The following is a 16,370-nucleotide window of genomic DNA, read 5'->3' as shown; positions in this document are numbered from 1 at the left end:
TTCAAATTATAACAACTGTGTAACCTTGTCAGCCTGGTGCCACCTTAAACTTTAAATATGAGCAATACCTACTTATGGCATGGTTGCTACTAGGGTCACACAATTATACAGCCCTAGCAATTTGATATAATATAAGGTTACACAGGGGTGTTGCTAGGTTTGTAAAAGATCTGGGGCTATGCTAATTTTGGGGGTGTCGGGACTGGGGGCTAGCTAGCCTTTTGGCTGTAGCCCCTGAGCTTCTACAACCAAAAGACCCGGGGCTATAGCCCCCTCAGCACACCCCCGACCCTGGCGAAGCCTGTGTACTCTTGGTGAGCAGTGCTCAGCTATGACAGGTATATGCATCAGCTGTCTGGCCTCATTGTCTCCACACCATTCATGTGGGCCAATGGCCAGGAAGCCACCCTTTAACTCTCCTGAAGGAAGGGCCGCACCTTCCTCCCAGGGCACAGGAAAGAACTGGGAATCAGTGCTTCAAAGGCCACACTGACATAACCAAGGCACTCCCATGCCAGGGTGCTGACCACTAGGGTAATTCTGAAGTCAGCAGACATGGAAAAGATTGAGTTAGAGTAGCCAAAGAAGAGCGATAGTCTGCGAGAGGGTTTCTGCCATCTTGGTTTCTGGTACAGCTCTCTACAATTGCCAGCCAACCCCATTTCCTGCAGATAAAGCATTCTGTGTATGCTGTCAGAAGGCAAAGGACACTTGTTACAATAGCCTGGATTGGGTCCCTTACAGCAGGCCTTCCTTGGACCAATCCCTGGTGACATGTTGTGTTTTTATGGAGGGGAAACCCTCTCTTTAGCAGATTCATCTTTGTACTCTCACAAGAAGAAGATGGATTCACAGGACCTCTTTTTTTGAATACGGGCAATTCCCAAGTCCTCTGCCATAGAGGTGAAGACAGAAGACATGCCAGGAAGAGGCAAGCTCTGCGTCCTACCTAGCCCAAGGGCACATTTGGAGGGAAACCTGTGTGGGCAAGGTCAACCTCAACGGAGGCATTGGTACCCAGGATTCTGTCACTGGAGGTGACAGAACACCTGAAAGGTGACAGGACCCCTGAAAGTGCCCTCTACAAACCTTTCTGTTTAAGAATGCCAAAAGCAAGGCCTCCCCTGACTCTTGGTGTCCATCTACTGGCCCTCCCAGCAACCCAGAAGTCAGGGAACAGCCCTGGGTCCTGGTTCCCGCTTCGATTCACTTCTACGCCATACTGACCTGGACAACATCTGCTGGTCCCGAGCTTCTTCATGCCACATGTCGTTGCTGCTTGGACGGCACCGTGTGTTGGACCCAGTCGACCAGCTCACCTGATGCTGAGTTACGGCCTCAGGGAGCACCTACAAGTCTGCCTCAACACTGTTGAGCCTCAAAGACAAGATGCAAAAAGGAATTTGGAGAGGCCCTGCCCCCTTGACCCACCATAAAGAACCAAAGTGACTTTTAATCCCCATTTTTTGCCTTTTAAAGCTGTAACTTTAAACATTGACATTGCTGCTGAAATATTTTACCTAAACACCACTGCCTATCAACTCAGAATGCCCTTTCTTCTCAAAGTCTGCATTATTTGTGTTTCTCTTACAGGGGTAGATCTTTACACTCATCCCTGTGCACCTGCACAGCAGTAGTCAATGCATCACAGTCCTGCTTGCCATGCCACAGAGGAGGTGATAACACAAGATGTGTGGCCGGGCAGGACATTATGGCAGAGGCAGACCAGACAGCCTCATACTTTCTGAGGTGATCCACTTTGAAACAAGCATTGCCAAAGCCAACACTTTTGGCTTTTGTGTAGACGTGGATAGGCATTTTCCAGGCACTTCTATAATGGTAAGAACTGGCCATAAGATGGCAACAGCTAGCAAATAGCATTAGTACCCTGGGATATTATGCAAGTGCCTGCAATGTGCACATACAGGATCCAAAACTGTTGGCTTTGCCAGAGCTTGTTCTTAACAGGACTTCAGTGCAAGGAACAGAAGCAAGGCTACACATATTGCTTAAAAATCAAGTGGCTGAAGGCATGATTGGTTAAGATATTTGTATTATATTTTGAGTTCATTTACAGCTGTAACAGCTCGACAAGATCATTAACTTGGCTACCACGAGTCTCGTTGAACTCCCTCACTTCACACCTACTTCCTTGAACCGTCACCAGGTTGGATGGCTGACGATGCAAAACATGGCCAGGTTTAAATTTCTTCTCCTGGTTCATAAATCTATAAACAGTAAGACACCACTGTATCTATCCTCCTCTATCCAACTCTACAAGCCTTTTTTCGTAATCTCTGCTCTGCCTCCTCGACTACCCTTGTGGCTCCTCACCATTCCTGTGCTACCTCTCGCTTCCGCTCTCTTTTCTTGCTCCATTTGCATGGGTCTCTTCCCCTGGACATCTGAGAAACAGTCCACATGGATGTGTTAAAAAACAAACTAAAGCCTACCTGCTCGCCTGCATGTTACCCTCTTAACCTACCTCTCAACTGAGTGCTAGCTAACATGTTTCCCTTGTCTCTAATCTGCCTCTGTCCCTCACTTCCTCTGCCTCCACTCTAGCACTTCACCCATCATAGCCACATCCCGAGCACAGCTGGCCGTACCACCTACCTGCACTAAAAAATATCCAATGTTGGTTGACCTTTATCTATGTATGTCAACTTATGTTTTGTCCACAGTGACAGTTCAATTTACTCCCCTCCACAACCTGCTCACAACGTCCCTCAAACTCACTCCATTGTAAAAAGCTCGCTGCTTCCCGTTAAATCTAAATCTGATGTATAATCTATTGTATGTTCTTTTGTGATCAAACGAACATTTTTCTTCCAGCATATAAATAAATGAATGAATAAATTAATAAATGAGGTCTAGGCGGGGGAGGGGACAGGTAGTGGATGACGGTAATGGCCGTAAGGACTAGCATGGGCATGGGTGGTTAATTGGTGGATACATATGAAACATCCCCCCAGGCATTTGTCCCTCCTAAAATGGCATCTCTTGTCTGTTTTTGCTCCGAATTCCAATAATTTTGGCACATAGGTGGCACTTACAGTGCCACCCAATAGCCAAGACTGAAAAGATGTACACATGATGCAAAGATGGGTACGTATAAATGCTTCAGATATTCAGGATATATAAACGATGACTGATTAACATAATGCCCATCTTGCATTGAGTCACCCGCCAAACTGCTCACGGGTTTCCACTTATACATGTGAACTAGGCATTCAACGTATGCCGCAATTCCCACACCGGGAAACCCCTCTTATGCATGTTCAGAAGCCAAAGCACATCTTCTGAAAGAGGGACCAAGCCCCCACTTGAAACAAGCCAACCCTTCCACTCCACCGAGCAGCGCACAGCCCGTCACAGGGGCAAAAAATGGAGGCAGGGTTTACAAATTCTACAAACGCAAGTCAAGGTTGCAACAAAGGAAGAAGTTTGGAGGTCTTCCAGGGGGTTGACTTTAAACAGAGGTGTACCTATGAAATGCAATGACGAGAAGGATGGCAGACCCTTTGGCAAGGTGTTCATTTGACTGGCAGGCCTTTCTAATGGCAATCTCCTGGAAGAGCAGGCACTGGTAGAGGCAGTGGTGGAAGTGTACAAAAAAAGGAGTGAAACGATTTTATTCTGCCGGCCCCCTTTTATGCCCCACCCCTTTTTCTGTTCCCTTCAATCCCCCATCCTGAGTCAGCCCTCCCACCCCCTCAATTCAAACCCCCTACCTGGGTCCTTCCTTTCCTTCCCTTCACCCCAAAAAGCTGTGATTTACAATAGTGTGAACAAGAATAAAGAAAAGACGGAGAACGAATATACATTTAAATGAATGACACCATTAGTGTGCTATTGCCCCCTCAGCATGTAACGTTATGTAGCCTCCCCTTCCCTTCACCCACTATTCACACCTCTGAAGAGATATGCCCATGACAATAGCCACTGATGAGCCCCTCCCATTACATGCAAACACCTTTGTGCCTACACAAGCACCCCAGCATCTGCAGCAATTCCCATATGGCTGCGTGACTGCCTGGGAATAGGCTTCATTCCCAAGCAGTTCATTGAAATAACAGAGTTTAGCCCAGACTTGCGAGATAGCACAATGCTGTTTGACACAGGATTGATAACACAAAGCATAAGTTAAAGTCTCCAGCAGAGGAGTTGGTACTTTTTTTAAGTGGCCCTTCCTACCGTCCTGGAACGATACTCCAGGTCACATAAAGTAAGGGAACTATGACTGATTTCCTTGAGAAGTAAGGGAACGTAGTACCCTTTAGTTCCCTCTCACTTTGACCGCTGTGTGTAGAGGGTACAATGCCCTATGGATAGGCGAGGGCCCGGAGTGTCACCTTTATATCACAGAGGTGCGTGACTCCATAATGGAGCAAGGGGTTTGCTGCTGTTGATGCGGGCGAGCTATTAGGGCTTTTTCATGGATGACTTTGAAGGTGCTTGGCAGCTGTGACTCGGTCAGGGGTGGTTTTAAATAGCCACGTCAAGCAAAGGAGTAGTCTTTTCCTTTGCTCTTATATCAAGAGTACTCAGCTTTTTCCAGGTACCAATTTCACAGAGTATGCCAGAAGGCACTGCTCTAACGGTGCAGCTATCCGGGCCTGGACACACGCCAGTGGAGGAGCAGAGGATAGGTAGATGGAAGAGATTATATGTTCAGCGCTATTTAGGATTTATCCACTGGTTAAAATCTGTCTGGCCCCCTATCTTGTTTCCCATTGACCAACAGAAACATGTCACACAAGCATGAGCAGCTAGTTGGGTGGGTGGGCATTCATTTGTTAATAAGACGGGCTTGTTGCTGGACTGCGATGAGGGTGCATTGAAGTAGCAGGTCTACTGGAATGACATTGGCAATCCAGCTACAGCAGCTGTGATCGGCTGGGGTAAGTGGCCAAAGCCCGGCCTGACGGTAGTGCACCTGGGCAGCAATGACTGGGTCGGTCAGGGGCATTGTGCTGCCCGCAGGCTCTGCTGGGTAAACTTTCATGACTAGAAACATTCTTTAACTGGGCAATCATTGTATGGCCAGCAACAATTACAAGGCAATGGCCGGGCAGGCAGGTATGATATGATATTTTATTTATATAGCGCCTATACACAAAGTGTTTCAAAGCATTTCAAGGAGAGGGAGGGAGCAAGGGTAAATACAATAACATTCTTACAAGGCCTTGAGACATTAAGAATGGGCAGAACAAACTATCATACTAGGCCTGACAACATTTCTGACAGTGTAAGAGCATTGACTAAGGTGAGGGGAAGGGGGAGAAGAAAGAAGGTACAGGTGGGACAGAAATAAGAGACAGAGATAGACAGAAAATCAGAATGAGGATGGTGAGGAAAAGCCGGCGGGGTCAGGTGTCCCGGAGCAAACAAAAAAATAGAGGGTGGTGCAGCGACGTATGAGCACACCATGATTCAAATGTGCAAACAAAAGCAATGAAGCTGAATGGTGCACTGGAACAGTTCTCTAGTGGACAAGGCATGTCTTCCCTAACATATCATGCTACATGTGAGAAGTTGTGCTTGTTCCTTACAATTTTACAGAGTAGTGAAGCAGCTCCTTACATATAACACTGTCACAAACATATATGTAATTTTATAAGATATTTTTGTTTGCGTTTGTGGACATTTGTGAAGAAAACTTTGACCAGAACAATGATGTTCCTAACAATATAACTTTTGTCTGTGGACAGCTTCTGTAGGATGTCAGACTATGCCATCACTCTACTTCTCCCTCACTATTACATACATCTGCCCTGCTCCCTCTTCCCACCCCAGTTCACCTGCCCCCCTGGCACACTCCTAGTAGCACCCTGGATGTATCCCCAATGTACAGTGCTCTGTTGTTTCCCAGCTAGGTTTCTGCGTTATAAACCTCATACAAAGCCCCATAAAAAGAGCCTATATTACTCCAGCCAACAAAGTGATCCTGATGTAAAGCTAAGTGGATATCACACGCACAGGGCGACGACATAAGATTCCATGTAACTCCTTCAGAAAGATACACTTCTGTACAGCTTATCACCTCAGCAGTAACACTTTATTTTGGCTGCCTCACAAAGCTGTGTGTGGTGAGTTGCAACAGTAGGCATGTATTAGTGTTCAGCTTTCACTATGAAAGATTCAGGTGTGAATGAAAAATGTATCAGCTCAAAAACACATCCCTTTAAAATCAGATAATTTCAACTGCAGCTGAAGCAATATTGAATTAATCAAATCTGGGGTGTTGACGGTTTCAGTTTGCTGTCCAGATGCTTCCAGAAATAAGGGAGAACTGCCATCAGCTGCTTCTTTGACGAATGTGCACATTTCAAAAAGATAAGCCTATTTTGGTACACTAGGCACAATTGTGTTAGTTAATGTAAATGTGTGTAGAGCATTCCTCATGTATACTGTTATTCACAAGCTTGTGCTGCCGTATATTATGCATAACAAGTGTTTATGAACAAACATCTATGTCCCCGTGTTATAGTACACAAGTATAGTATCCTGCACACATTTCTGTTACAGTACACAAAACTCATGTATCAATGTATTTATTTATTTTAATAACCAAATTCGGTTTCTAAGCGCGGATCCAGAATTCAAACCACTGATGCTCTGCGTGGTCTTGCTTCCATGACCAGCACGCTGCCCCTGTGCTATCCTCCGTTCACACATTTATGTAGTGATATCGGAGTTACTGTACAATTGTGTTACTGTGCACACTTTTTTCTAGACACACGTGTTACTGTGCACAAACGTGTTTCCATACCCATTTGTATCAGAGAACACACGTTTACAAAACACATACTTGTGCCGGTGCACACGCAATAGTGTTACTATAGGAAATAATGTATTTTATATGCAACGTTGTGTTACTCTAAACCACACTTGTGTTACTGTACAGTCCCTTGCCAAGTTTGTGAGTTAAAAACTTTAAAAACTGAAGTTAAGGTGGCAAGTGGCGTACACAGGTGACAATGAGTTCTAAAGAAGAGAGCAGTCTAAGGTTCCAGGAATACATACATACATAGTGTGTGTAGTTACTTGCCGGAAGAGGAAGTCGCAGCAATGAGCAGCGCGTCTAACGTTCCAGCTCCGGTTCCAGCCTTCTGCGCCTGAGACACGCCCCACTCACCTGCGTGTGTTCTTGATGTGGCAGGGGCACTGCTTGTCACAGCGGATGCCATAGAGTCGCTCATCAGCGCACAGCCTGGTCTCGCATCTTTCCCCGGTGTATCCCTGCTCGCAGAGACAGGCCCCGCTGATGTGATAACACTTGCCACCATTTTGACACTGGCATGCCTCGACGCACTTCAGTCCATAAAAGCCGACCGGGCACTCATCCTGGCACCTACAGAGACAAGATACTGGATTATAAATGCAGAGGAACAAAAAGTGCCGCCGCCCATCCCTCCTACATTTGGAATGCCCAGCACCGAGCAAGTGACTTCATCCAGACTTAAAGGGCATGGATACTTAACTGTGATATTTGTATTTCCAGCACCTTGAAGATATCTTTTAGTTGTCATTAGTTTGCCCAGTGCCCCGGACCCTGCAGACTTTGCATCATAGAGGTCCATTTGCATATAGCCAAGGGCATTTGTTTACCCTTGCCACCAATCGCTCACTCTGTATACGATTTGTATCATACCATCAGAGTCAGGGCCCAGGTGCCACCAGAGCCGTGCTTTTTTTTAACGAAGGATACACAAGGACGTGAAGGTATTGTTTTCTGGCAGCCTTTGCACTTAGCAATGCCACTGTGCCATGGACATGGGTGCAAGGAAACCTACATTTTTTTGGGGGGTGGGGACGCTAACCCTTCGAATGCTGGGAGAGGGGCTAACTTCGGAGACGGTGGGGGAAGAGCAAACTAATTTGTGTGGGGACATCTAACTTCTTGACGCATTCTAGTGAGACTATTCTAGCGCTGAGTCAATGTTACAAGCAGTTAACTCCCTCCTTTAAGTCTGAAAGCACCCACTTAAGGACCGATGTGAGAATGAACTGTCTCCTGTCCCCTCTCTACCCTTCCAATCACTCCCCTGGAGTGCAAGTATAAAGCCCCGGCTGCCCTTTAAACATCTGTGTCCTGTTCTGACCAGGCTCTGTAGATCAGCCAGATAGAGTCAACAAAGCCCAATATTTCAGGATTGTGGGGGTTGGGGGGGGCCGAAGCCAGCTGAATGGTGTTGTGCCACTGTATAGAGGTATCTTCTAAGCATGCTCAGGAATGCCCCCCACACCTTGCCCTCTTGGCAATGCACTCTCACAAGTGACTGACAAGAGCAGCTAAGGAAATCCCCAGGACACGCTCATAACACTTCAAAGTTTAAAGGATACCACACTTTTATTAGGGACAGACCCCTTAGCTAGGTCAACACGGCAGCAGAGAAAACAAGCAAATAACACAGTAAACATTCACTCGATGTCTCTGCCAGATGGCTGCCTCTCTTTCTGTGAGGGGCTTATTCCTGTTTAAAATGTCTTCCAACGTGTTTGGTTTCAGAAGCTCTCTTCCCACGCCACAGGGGGTGGGATTCGGACCCCGGCCACTCAGAATATAAAAATACCCCTGGTTGTAGTGACTGACATCCTCGTCATATCCTCCCCCCCCCCCCCGATTTTCGCTAGCTCATGGTGTTAGGGCTCTGGCGGCAGCATGCCCCAGCCGTGAGACGCTCAGCCACCGGAGTACAATGAATGGCGCTCGCCTGTGAGGGGGCGGCGCACGCACAAGTGTGAGATAGTTGTAGCATACACAAGATTCCCTTGACAATTTCATATCCGTTTATTATGTCATTGTACATACACAACATACATTACAATATGCTACTCTAAAATTAAGAAGTTCTTTTTATTCTGTCTTCTTTATGGGAACTCGAATAGGCAACAGGTGATTCGTTTTTGAGTTAACCTACCGTAGATCAAATGCTCCGAATGGTATTCATAACGTAAAAGTGATTAGGTCACCGATTTTTGTTGCTTCCGGGTGAGATTTTCACGGCGGGGTGTTAGTTAAATCCTTCCAGGCCAAGGGTCAATTGCAGTCTGCACCTTGACTGCTCATGGTCAGGTAGCAGGCGAGATTAGCAGTTTATTGGTGGCTTCCAACTGCCCCTATTTTTGGTTTACAGCGTGGTCATGTTACCATGCAGCCTGCAGTAAAGGCCCTCTTTTGACTGCAGGGTGTTTAGACTTTTGCCAACTTACTATATATGTCATGGTGGCAGGTCGTTATTTGCAGGGGCGAAATGGCAACCAAAAGTGGCCCTGGAAATGTTTGTCAAAGTGACCACGTATTACACAGCCCAACCCTGTGGCGAAACACAATATTTACCCCCCCTCCCCCCTGTGAGCCTTGCAGTGGCCCTCCCCCCAAGTCCCTGGCAACAAATCACAGGTCGCACCACACTCTGGGCAGGCCTAGACTACCACCCCAAATACCAAAATCAGCTCCTTGGCCCAGAATTACCTCCACGTCCCTCTTCCTCGTCCCAGTAGTTAACTATGAGGCATCTTGCCCTCACAAGTAAGTATTTAAACGAGGAAGAGTAGGATTAGTACTAATGAAGATTATAGGTGACTAAACCAGGCATTACATCCAAATCCCTCTACCTCGTACCAGTACTTGTGTCTGAGGCAACATGCTTTGTACACAAGTACTGGGATGAGGAAGAGTAGGGCTAGGAGTAATGAAGATGATTACTAATAAGTAACCCAGGCATTAAACACAAGCACACACCATTACCTCCATGTCCCTCTTTTTCATCCCAGTACTTACCTATGAGGCACCTTGTCTCATTGGTAAGAACTGGGACGAGCATGAGAGGGGTTAGGAGTAATGAAGACTACAAGTAACTAAGCCAGACATTACATCCACATCCGTCTACCTCATCCCAGTGCTTGTGTATGAGGCAAGGACATATGTCCCGCCAGGACATATGGTAACGAGGCCCCCCGCACTGCAGGGGCTGTGGGGGCCTCCACTATGCCACCGGCCCAACCCCTCTAAATATGGTTGGGGGGGGTGGGGTATTTCACAAAGAAATATTGCGAAAATGAGTTGAAATAGTGAACTGGAAGTTTTATAACACATTTTTACTTCAGAGGAATGATGGAAGGAGGGGACGGGGTGCCCAGGAGAAAGGGTGAGAGGAGTACACAACCAGGCTACCCACACAGAAGAGGCACATGGTGAAAAGGCCTGCCAGGAAATCTCAAGAGTTCCCTGTAGGCCAGTCCACCACAGGTTATTTGTGTTCACCCAGTAACTACACTAAGCCTCACAGGTGGGAGTGAAGGGAGAGGACATTATGGCACTTGCATGTGAAAGAGGGTGGCGTGTGCAAAAGCGTAACACAGACAAAATGTTGCTGAGGATACCAATGAGCAGAGAAGAAGGAGCGCCTTTAGGGGACAAAAAGGGTGTGTGTGATGGATATAGAGAAAGAAACACCAAGTGGGATTGAGGAAGAAAGATAGTTTGGAATTATGCCAGGTGTGTGACGCGTTCATTTTGTGCACAGATTCCACTCATCATCTAGCAATGGTGGAGAGAATGTGTGGGGAGAAAAGGTAGCATTCGCAGCACAGGCAGCAGAATACTTGTCAGCATGAGGCAACACAAGAGGCACAAAGAAAGACTCATCTGCAAAAAGGCTGCAATGCCTGCGAACCTGCAAAGCTCTAGCAACATGTAGGGCTTGCAGGGCACTTCCGTCTTCAGAATCGCCTTGGTCACAAGAACCCACAGATTCCCCTAAATCAGTATGACTCCAACTCCCCCTACCACGCTCAAGCTGGACTGTGTAGTGTATGGCACTTTAAGCACCCCGTGACGTAGTACGTGTCAAGAGGACAGTGAGCACAGGGACCTCTTGCAGCCAGCACTACCGTCTCTGTGTCTTTATTTCACATGTGCGTGGTTCTCATCTGGGCGAGGCCATACTCCACCACACTGGCGATGAGGCAGTTGCCACACTGGATCTAGTCCGCGTGGTCGTGAACCCGCTGCCCCTACACCGTGCTTTCTGTGCAATGGTAGAACTCTTCACTCCAGGCCCAGCGTCGGCCGCGCAGGAGAAGTGCCCCTTGCGGGACCTTCAGCCCTGATATTCTTGCGTATGCCAGAGATGTATTAACTGTGCGTGCCACATCAGTGCGTACCCTGATCTCCCCACACGTGTACCCGACTTGGGGCATGGAAGGAGTAAAACAAAATAATAAAGTGTGCAACGCATTCCTGACTACACCCGCCTTCAGTTACACGGTGACCCACACTGAGCCATTAAACAGAACATTTTCGACAAAGCAGTCTGTACACAAGGCCTGCAGCTGCTCCTACACGGAGTACTTGTGCGCCCTGCCTTCCTAGGCGCACGTCTGTGCAATGTGTTGGGTTCCAGCAGTCCTGTCGAAGCCTAGCAGGAGTGAGGGACAGGTCAGCAGTGGTGTTTTTGCTCACAGTCATACCACACTCAGCCATCTACGATGGCAGATGATGCCGAAGGCGACCCTGCTGGTGCCAGGGTTCAACGCACATCCATGTTTCTCACACCCCTGCAAAATGTCGACATATCTGGAACCCTGTCAGCCTTTTGTCCACCTGGGTGAAGCGCCTGGAGATGTTCTTAGCAGCGACGGGGGAAGACAATGATGATACAAAGAAATCCATCATGCTTTACTCGGCTGGTCCCGCCGTTTGAAACATTTTTGAAACTCAACAACCTGCCAACAAGACATTTAATGCCGCCAAGACGGCACTCCAGGAATATTTCACACCCATGGCAAATCTTGACTACGAGAGATCTCTTATGAGGAACGCTGTGCAGAAAGAAGGGGAATACCTTGACGCCTTTCATTGCAGACTGCAGTGAGTGGCTGCGACATGTGCATGGCCAGATGAAGAACATGAGATGTGACAACAGATAATTCAAGGATGCGCATCCGTTAAACTAAGACGACAAATACTGCGAGAACCAGGTATAACATTGGCCCGCATCCTAGAACTTGGACGCTCCCACAAATTGGGGAATGTCAGGGCGGAGATGATGTGTGCCGCCATGAAAGTGACCAAGCTGGAAGAAGCCTATGACATAGGTCGACAGTACTTATGCAAAACAGAAAAACATCCACTGTGGAACAAGAGGGAGGGGCATGGAAATGAGATCACACCATGTCCCAACTGTGGCTACGACCTGCCCCACTCTAACGACTGCCCGGCAAAAGATCACACCTGCCGGAGATGCAGAATAACAAACCACGTTGCCTGAGTCTGCCATGTGCCAGCACCGTCGACACATTCGCAAGGACAAGAAAGCTCAAGACAGCTTTCTCAGAGAAAGACGCCAAAGGTTGCACTCGTCAAACAGCCACCCCCGGACGATGAACAGCCCATAGAGGAGGAAACAGATGAAAAAGTGTGTTCTTCATCTCAAGCTTTTATGAGCTGAAAGCTTCAAAAGGACACCAACCAAAGTGTACTGTCCATATCTGCAACTCCCAGATTCCTTTGTTGATCGACACTGGGGCATCTGTAAGCGTCATGGCTGATGAACATTGCCGAAGATTGACAGATGGTCAACCCCTTAGAGAGACACCAGAACGGAAATATACATCCCAGCAGAGGTGCCACGGCTGCTAGAGGGTGCCTACATAGCACCTGTTCGACATGAGGACACCACCATCAGAGCAAGATTCTTTGTCACCAAGGTGAGCAAAGTCACATTACCAGGATGCGCTGTAGCAGAGGCCTTGCATATCGTGAACTTTGCTTTTGGAGAGTGTTGTAATGTGTGTTGCTAGCTGAGTGGATGACATCACTGCTAAATGGAATGTAGTGATGTCAGTGTGAGTGGAGTATTGGTGTGTTGTTATCTGAAGGGGAATTCTATGCTTGGCAGTAGGAGTTATGCTCACTTGGAAAGGACATGCCAATGTTTTGTTCCTGGCAATTGAACTACAATAAATCTACTTAATAACTTACCTGCTGGTTCGGGTGTTCATCAGCTTCCAAGTTATTACACTGGCGACGAGGATGGGATCCTGTCGAGGAGGGGACAGCCAAGAACCAGGAAACATTGCCCTCCAATGATCCATGTCCACGAAGAAGTTCAGCAGGTTTGGGGGCCCAGAGTTGTCTTGACTTGGTTGAGTACCCCTTTTCAGCAGGCCGGTCGGTGCTGATTTGAGAACCATAGTCGTCACACTTGGTCGGTGTGCAGTGCTGGTTGGCACAGCTGCTCTAGCGGAGGGCCGCCATTCCCAGTTGCCGGGTGGTGCTGCGGGCGGTATTTTGATCAGCACACAGGACGGTGTGCGGTGCTGGAAGGGCAATTGGTCTATTGTACCAGTGGAAGCGGGGGCCTTAGCAGGGTCCCTGAACAGTGTTCTCCGGTCCATCATAAAGCGTTGTGTGGCGCCTTATTAGGCGGCGCCGTGATTCACGCAGCTGGTTGGAGCCCGTAGTCAGAGGGGCGCGTATGGCGTGTGCGCGGACATGGAGAACGGGTGTCCGCCCAGGGTTGTAGCACATCCAGGAGTTCGGATGCGCTTCGAGGAGCCTTTGGACAAGGTGATCGGGTGCCGGAGTTATGAGAGAACACAGCCAGGAGTCCGTGTGAACTCGTCCTGCCACGTCGAGGCAGCTGCCGAGTGTTGGCAGGTTTGGAGGATTGCGGGGGGGCATATTACCCGGCATTATGGACTCTGGAGTGGGTGCTGTAACGGAGGCGCAAAGGAGATGTGGCCTCTACAGCAAAGCAGTCGGAATGTTGACGTCTGCAACGTGCGTAGCAGGCCAGCGTGAGACGCTGGAACGCAGCAGCGGATTCGAGGGAGAGTGTGCTGTCTTCGAGGAGTCCCATAGGAAACACCATCAAGGGATGCGTGGTTCCGGTTTGGTCCGTGAGGAAATTCCTAGGAGGGAACTAAGTGGAAGTTGCACCAAACTGGACGCGGCGAAATACTGTGGTCTGAAGGGGATGATCCGTAAGGAGATTTATCACAGTAATGGAGTGCGGTTTTGTGAGACGTTGGTCAGAGGAGGATCTGAAGGCTGCAGGTTTCCGTTGGATTTCATACTTCCATTGGTTGTCTATACTGGACATTCCACGGATGCTGCGGTGTCGGATGAGGAACTTTGGAGGTGTAGAGTTTCGTTTGGCTGCGACGCCCAGGCAGTTGGAGGAATGTTGACATCTTAGCTAAACACTAGTGAGAAATGTATATGTTGTGCCGGCTGTGTTTTTGTTTTTAGTGTGTGTGCGTATCATGGGCTCGTGTGAGTGAGTGTGGATGCGCGCGCTGGATGCTTGTATGTGTGTGAGTGGCTGTCTGTTGGGGTTGTGATCATTGTATGCAAGTCTCAGGTGAGGGAATGTTGTTTAGTGTTTTATTGTTGCATTAATATGCCTGAATTGCAATTTATTTTTATCAATAACTATTTTCTTCCAGGTGCACTGAACATTTTAGGGTTTGGACTTGTGGGTGGGGGCACTCACATGTTGTTATCAGTAGTCATGTCTTGATTAATGTGCTTAAGGCCTAACAATGTTTTCTTTACAGGATGGGTTCCATTTGGTTTTGGATGGACTCGTGGGTGGGGGTGACCGCGGGTGATTATGGTTTATCGGGCAGTCATTTCTATCCAAAGGTGCTTTAAGACATTTATCATCCTAATTGTTCAGTTATGTTATGTCTAATCTTTGGTAGCATTGAATATGCATGTGAAAGTCAATGTATCTTTTAGCAGATATGCATATGGTGTGTGGAGGTGTATATGGAGAGTGGGGGTGACTCTAATCTTGTTGTGTTTGTATGTGAACTGTGCTATTGTTACAATGTGCCTCTGTTTGGGGTTTCCAATAGCAACATGCAAGGTGGGGCCATTGGGTAGGTCCCATGTTGTAGTAGTCATGCTGTTTTGCAGGTGGTTGGACCAGGGGTCCAAGGTGAGTAGAGTGGTGTCCTACGTTCGCGCAGGAGGCTGGACCTGGGGTCCATGGTATGTGGTACGTGTGCTGCGAGTGGCAGCAGGCTGGGCCTCGGGTCCAAGGTATGGAGTGGTGTGCTGCAGGTAGCAGTAGGCTGGACCTGGGGTCCTAGGTGAGTGGTAGGTGTACTGCGCTGTGCAGTAGGCTGGACCAGGGGTCCGCGGTGGTTGGTGTGTGTGTTTGGGGTGTTAGGTGGTTGGTCCTGGTTGTGTTCCGCATTCTTGCAGGTTGTGTTCTCTATGGTTCAGGGTTTTGTGGTGTTGTGGTACCCTTAGGGGTGCTGTGGTGAACTGTTTCATTGAGTTGTGTGGTTCGTGCCCGGGGGTGGCAGCCCTGGTGTCCTAGGGCGCAGACTAGGGCGGGAGGATGTTTGTGCACTGAGAGTTGAGTAGTGTTAGGTAGTTATCTGTGAGGACGCTGGGTCGTGGCAGGACCTAGGTTCAAAGGGGCAGCTTGGAACAGGTGGAGGTGCGTAGTTTTTTATTTTAGTTTCTCGAAAGTTGTCCTGTTCTGTTCATGGAAGGAGTGAGCCCTTTGTAGACTGCGTTGGATTCCTCTCTGTTTTGTTTATAAAGGGAGGAGTGGAAGTGGTTTTGAGTTGGGCGTAGGACTTGGTGTAAGGGTTGGTTGACACGGGGTGCATTGTTGCCTAACGTGTTGGCACAGTTGTTAGCATTCTGGGGTGCCATGTAGGTTTTATTGGGTTCTTATTCCTTTGGTGGAGCACTTTCCTGTTTCCTTGATCTTCCTTGGAGTGTCCAGGGGTTTGGTGTGTTCTCTGGGGGTAGTTTCTTGTCGCCAGTGGTGTTACTAGTTGGTGCACTACGTGCTGGCCACACGTACTTGTAGGGGCTTTTGTCTGGTGGTGGTTTTGGTGTGATCTTTCTCTGTTTCCAACAAAGTAAAGGAGGGAGAAGTGTTGTAATGTGTCTTGCTAGCTGAGTGGATGACATCACTGCTAAATGGAATGTAGTGATGTCAGTGTGAGTGGAGTGTTGGTGTGTTGTTATCTGAAGGGGGATTCTATGCTTGGCAGTTGGAGGTATGCTGACTTGGAAAGGCCATGCCAATGTTTTGTTCCTGGCAACTGAACTACAATAAATCTACTTAATAACTTACCTGCTGGTTCGGGTGTTCATCAGCTTCCAAGTTATTACAGAGTGTACGTACAGGACATTCAATCCCTACTGACTAGATACACAAAGGTGTTGACAGGCATATGAAAGTTCACAGGAGATCCAGTCCCCCTTCACATTAACCCAACTGTACAGCCAACAGCATTAAACCACAGGCGGGTGCCATTCCATTTAAGGGAAATGGTTGATAAAGAGCTCCAGAACTTAGTCAACATGGACATTATCGAAGAGG

The 16,370-nt window shown here is 48.0% G+C and overlaps 1 protein-coding gene across 1 annotated transcript in view; it reads right to left on the bottom strand.

Moving 5' to 3' along the window:
- MEGF10 (multiple EGF like domains 10) overlaps positions 1-16,370 on the bottom strand; it is a 373,462-nt gene that overhangs the window by 126,818 nt on the left and 230,274 nt on the right. Inside the window, exon 9 of the mRNA XM_069625609.1 lies at positions 7,142-7,357. Coding sequence (XP_069481710.1) covers positions 7,142-7,357 — 216 coding nt within the window. The remainder of the gene's footprint in view (positions 1-7,141; positions 7,358-16,370) is intronic.

This window comes from Ambystoma mexicanum, chromosome 6p, assembly GCF_040938575.1.
Source record: "Ambystoma mexicanum isolate Mex_15411 chromosome 6p, UKY_AmexF1_1, whole genome shotgun sequence".
NCBI lineage: Eukaryota > Metazoa > Chordata > Amphibia > Caudata > Ambystomatidae > Ambystoma > Ambystoma mexicanum.
This window is presented reverse-complemented; position numbering and strand designations above follow the sequence as displayed.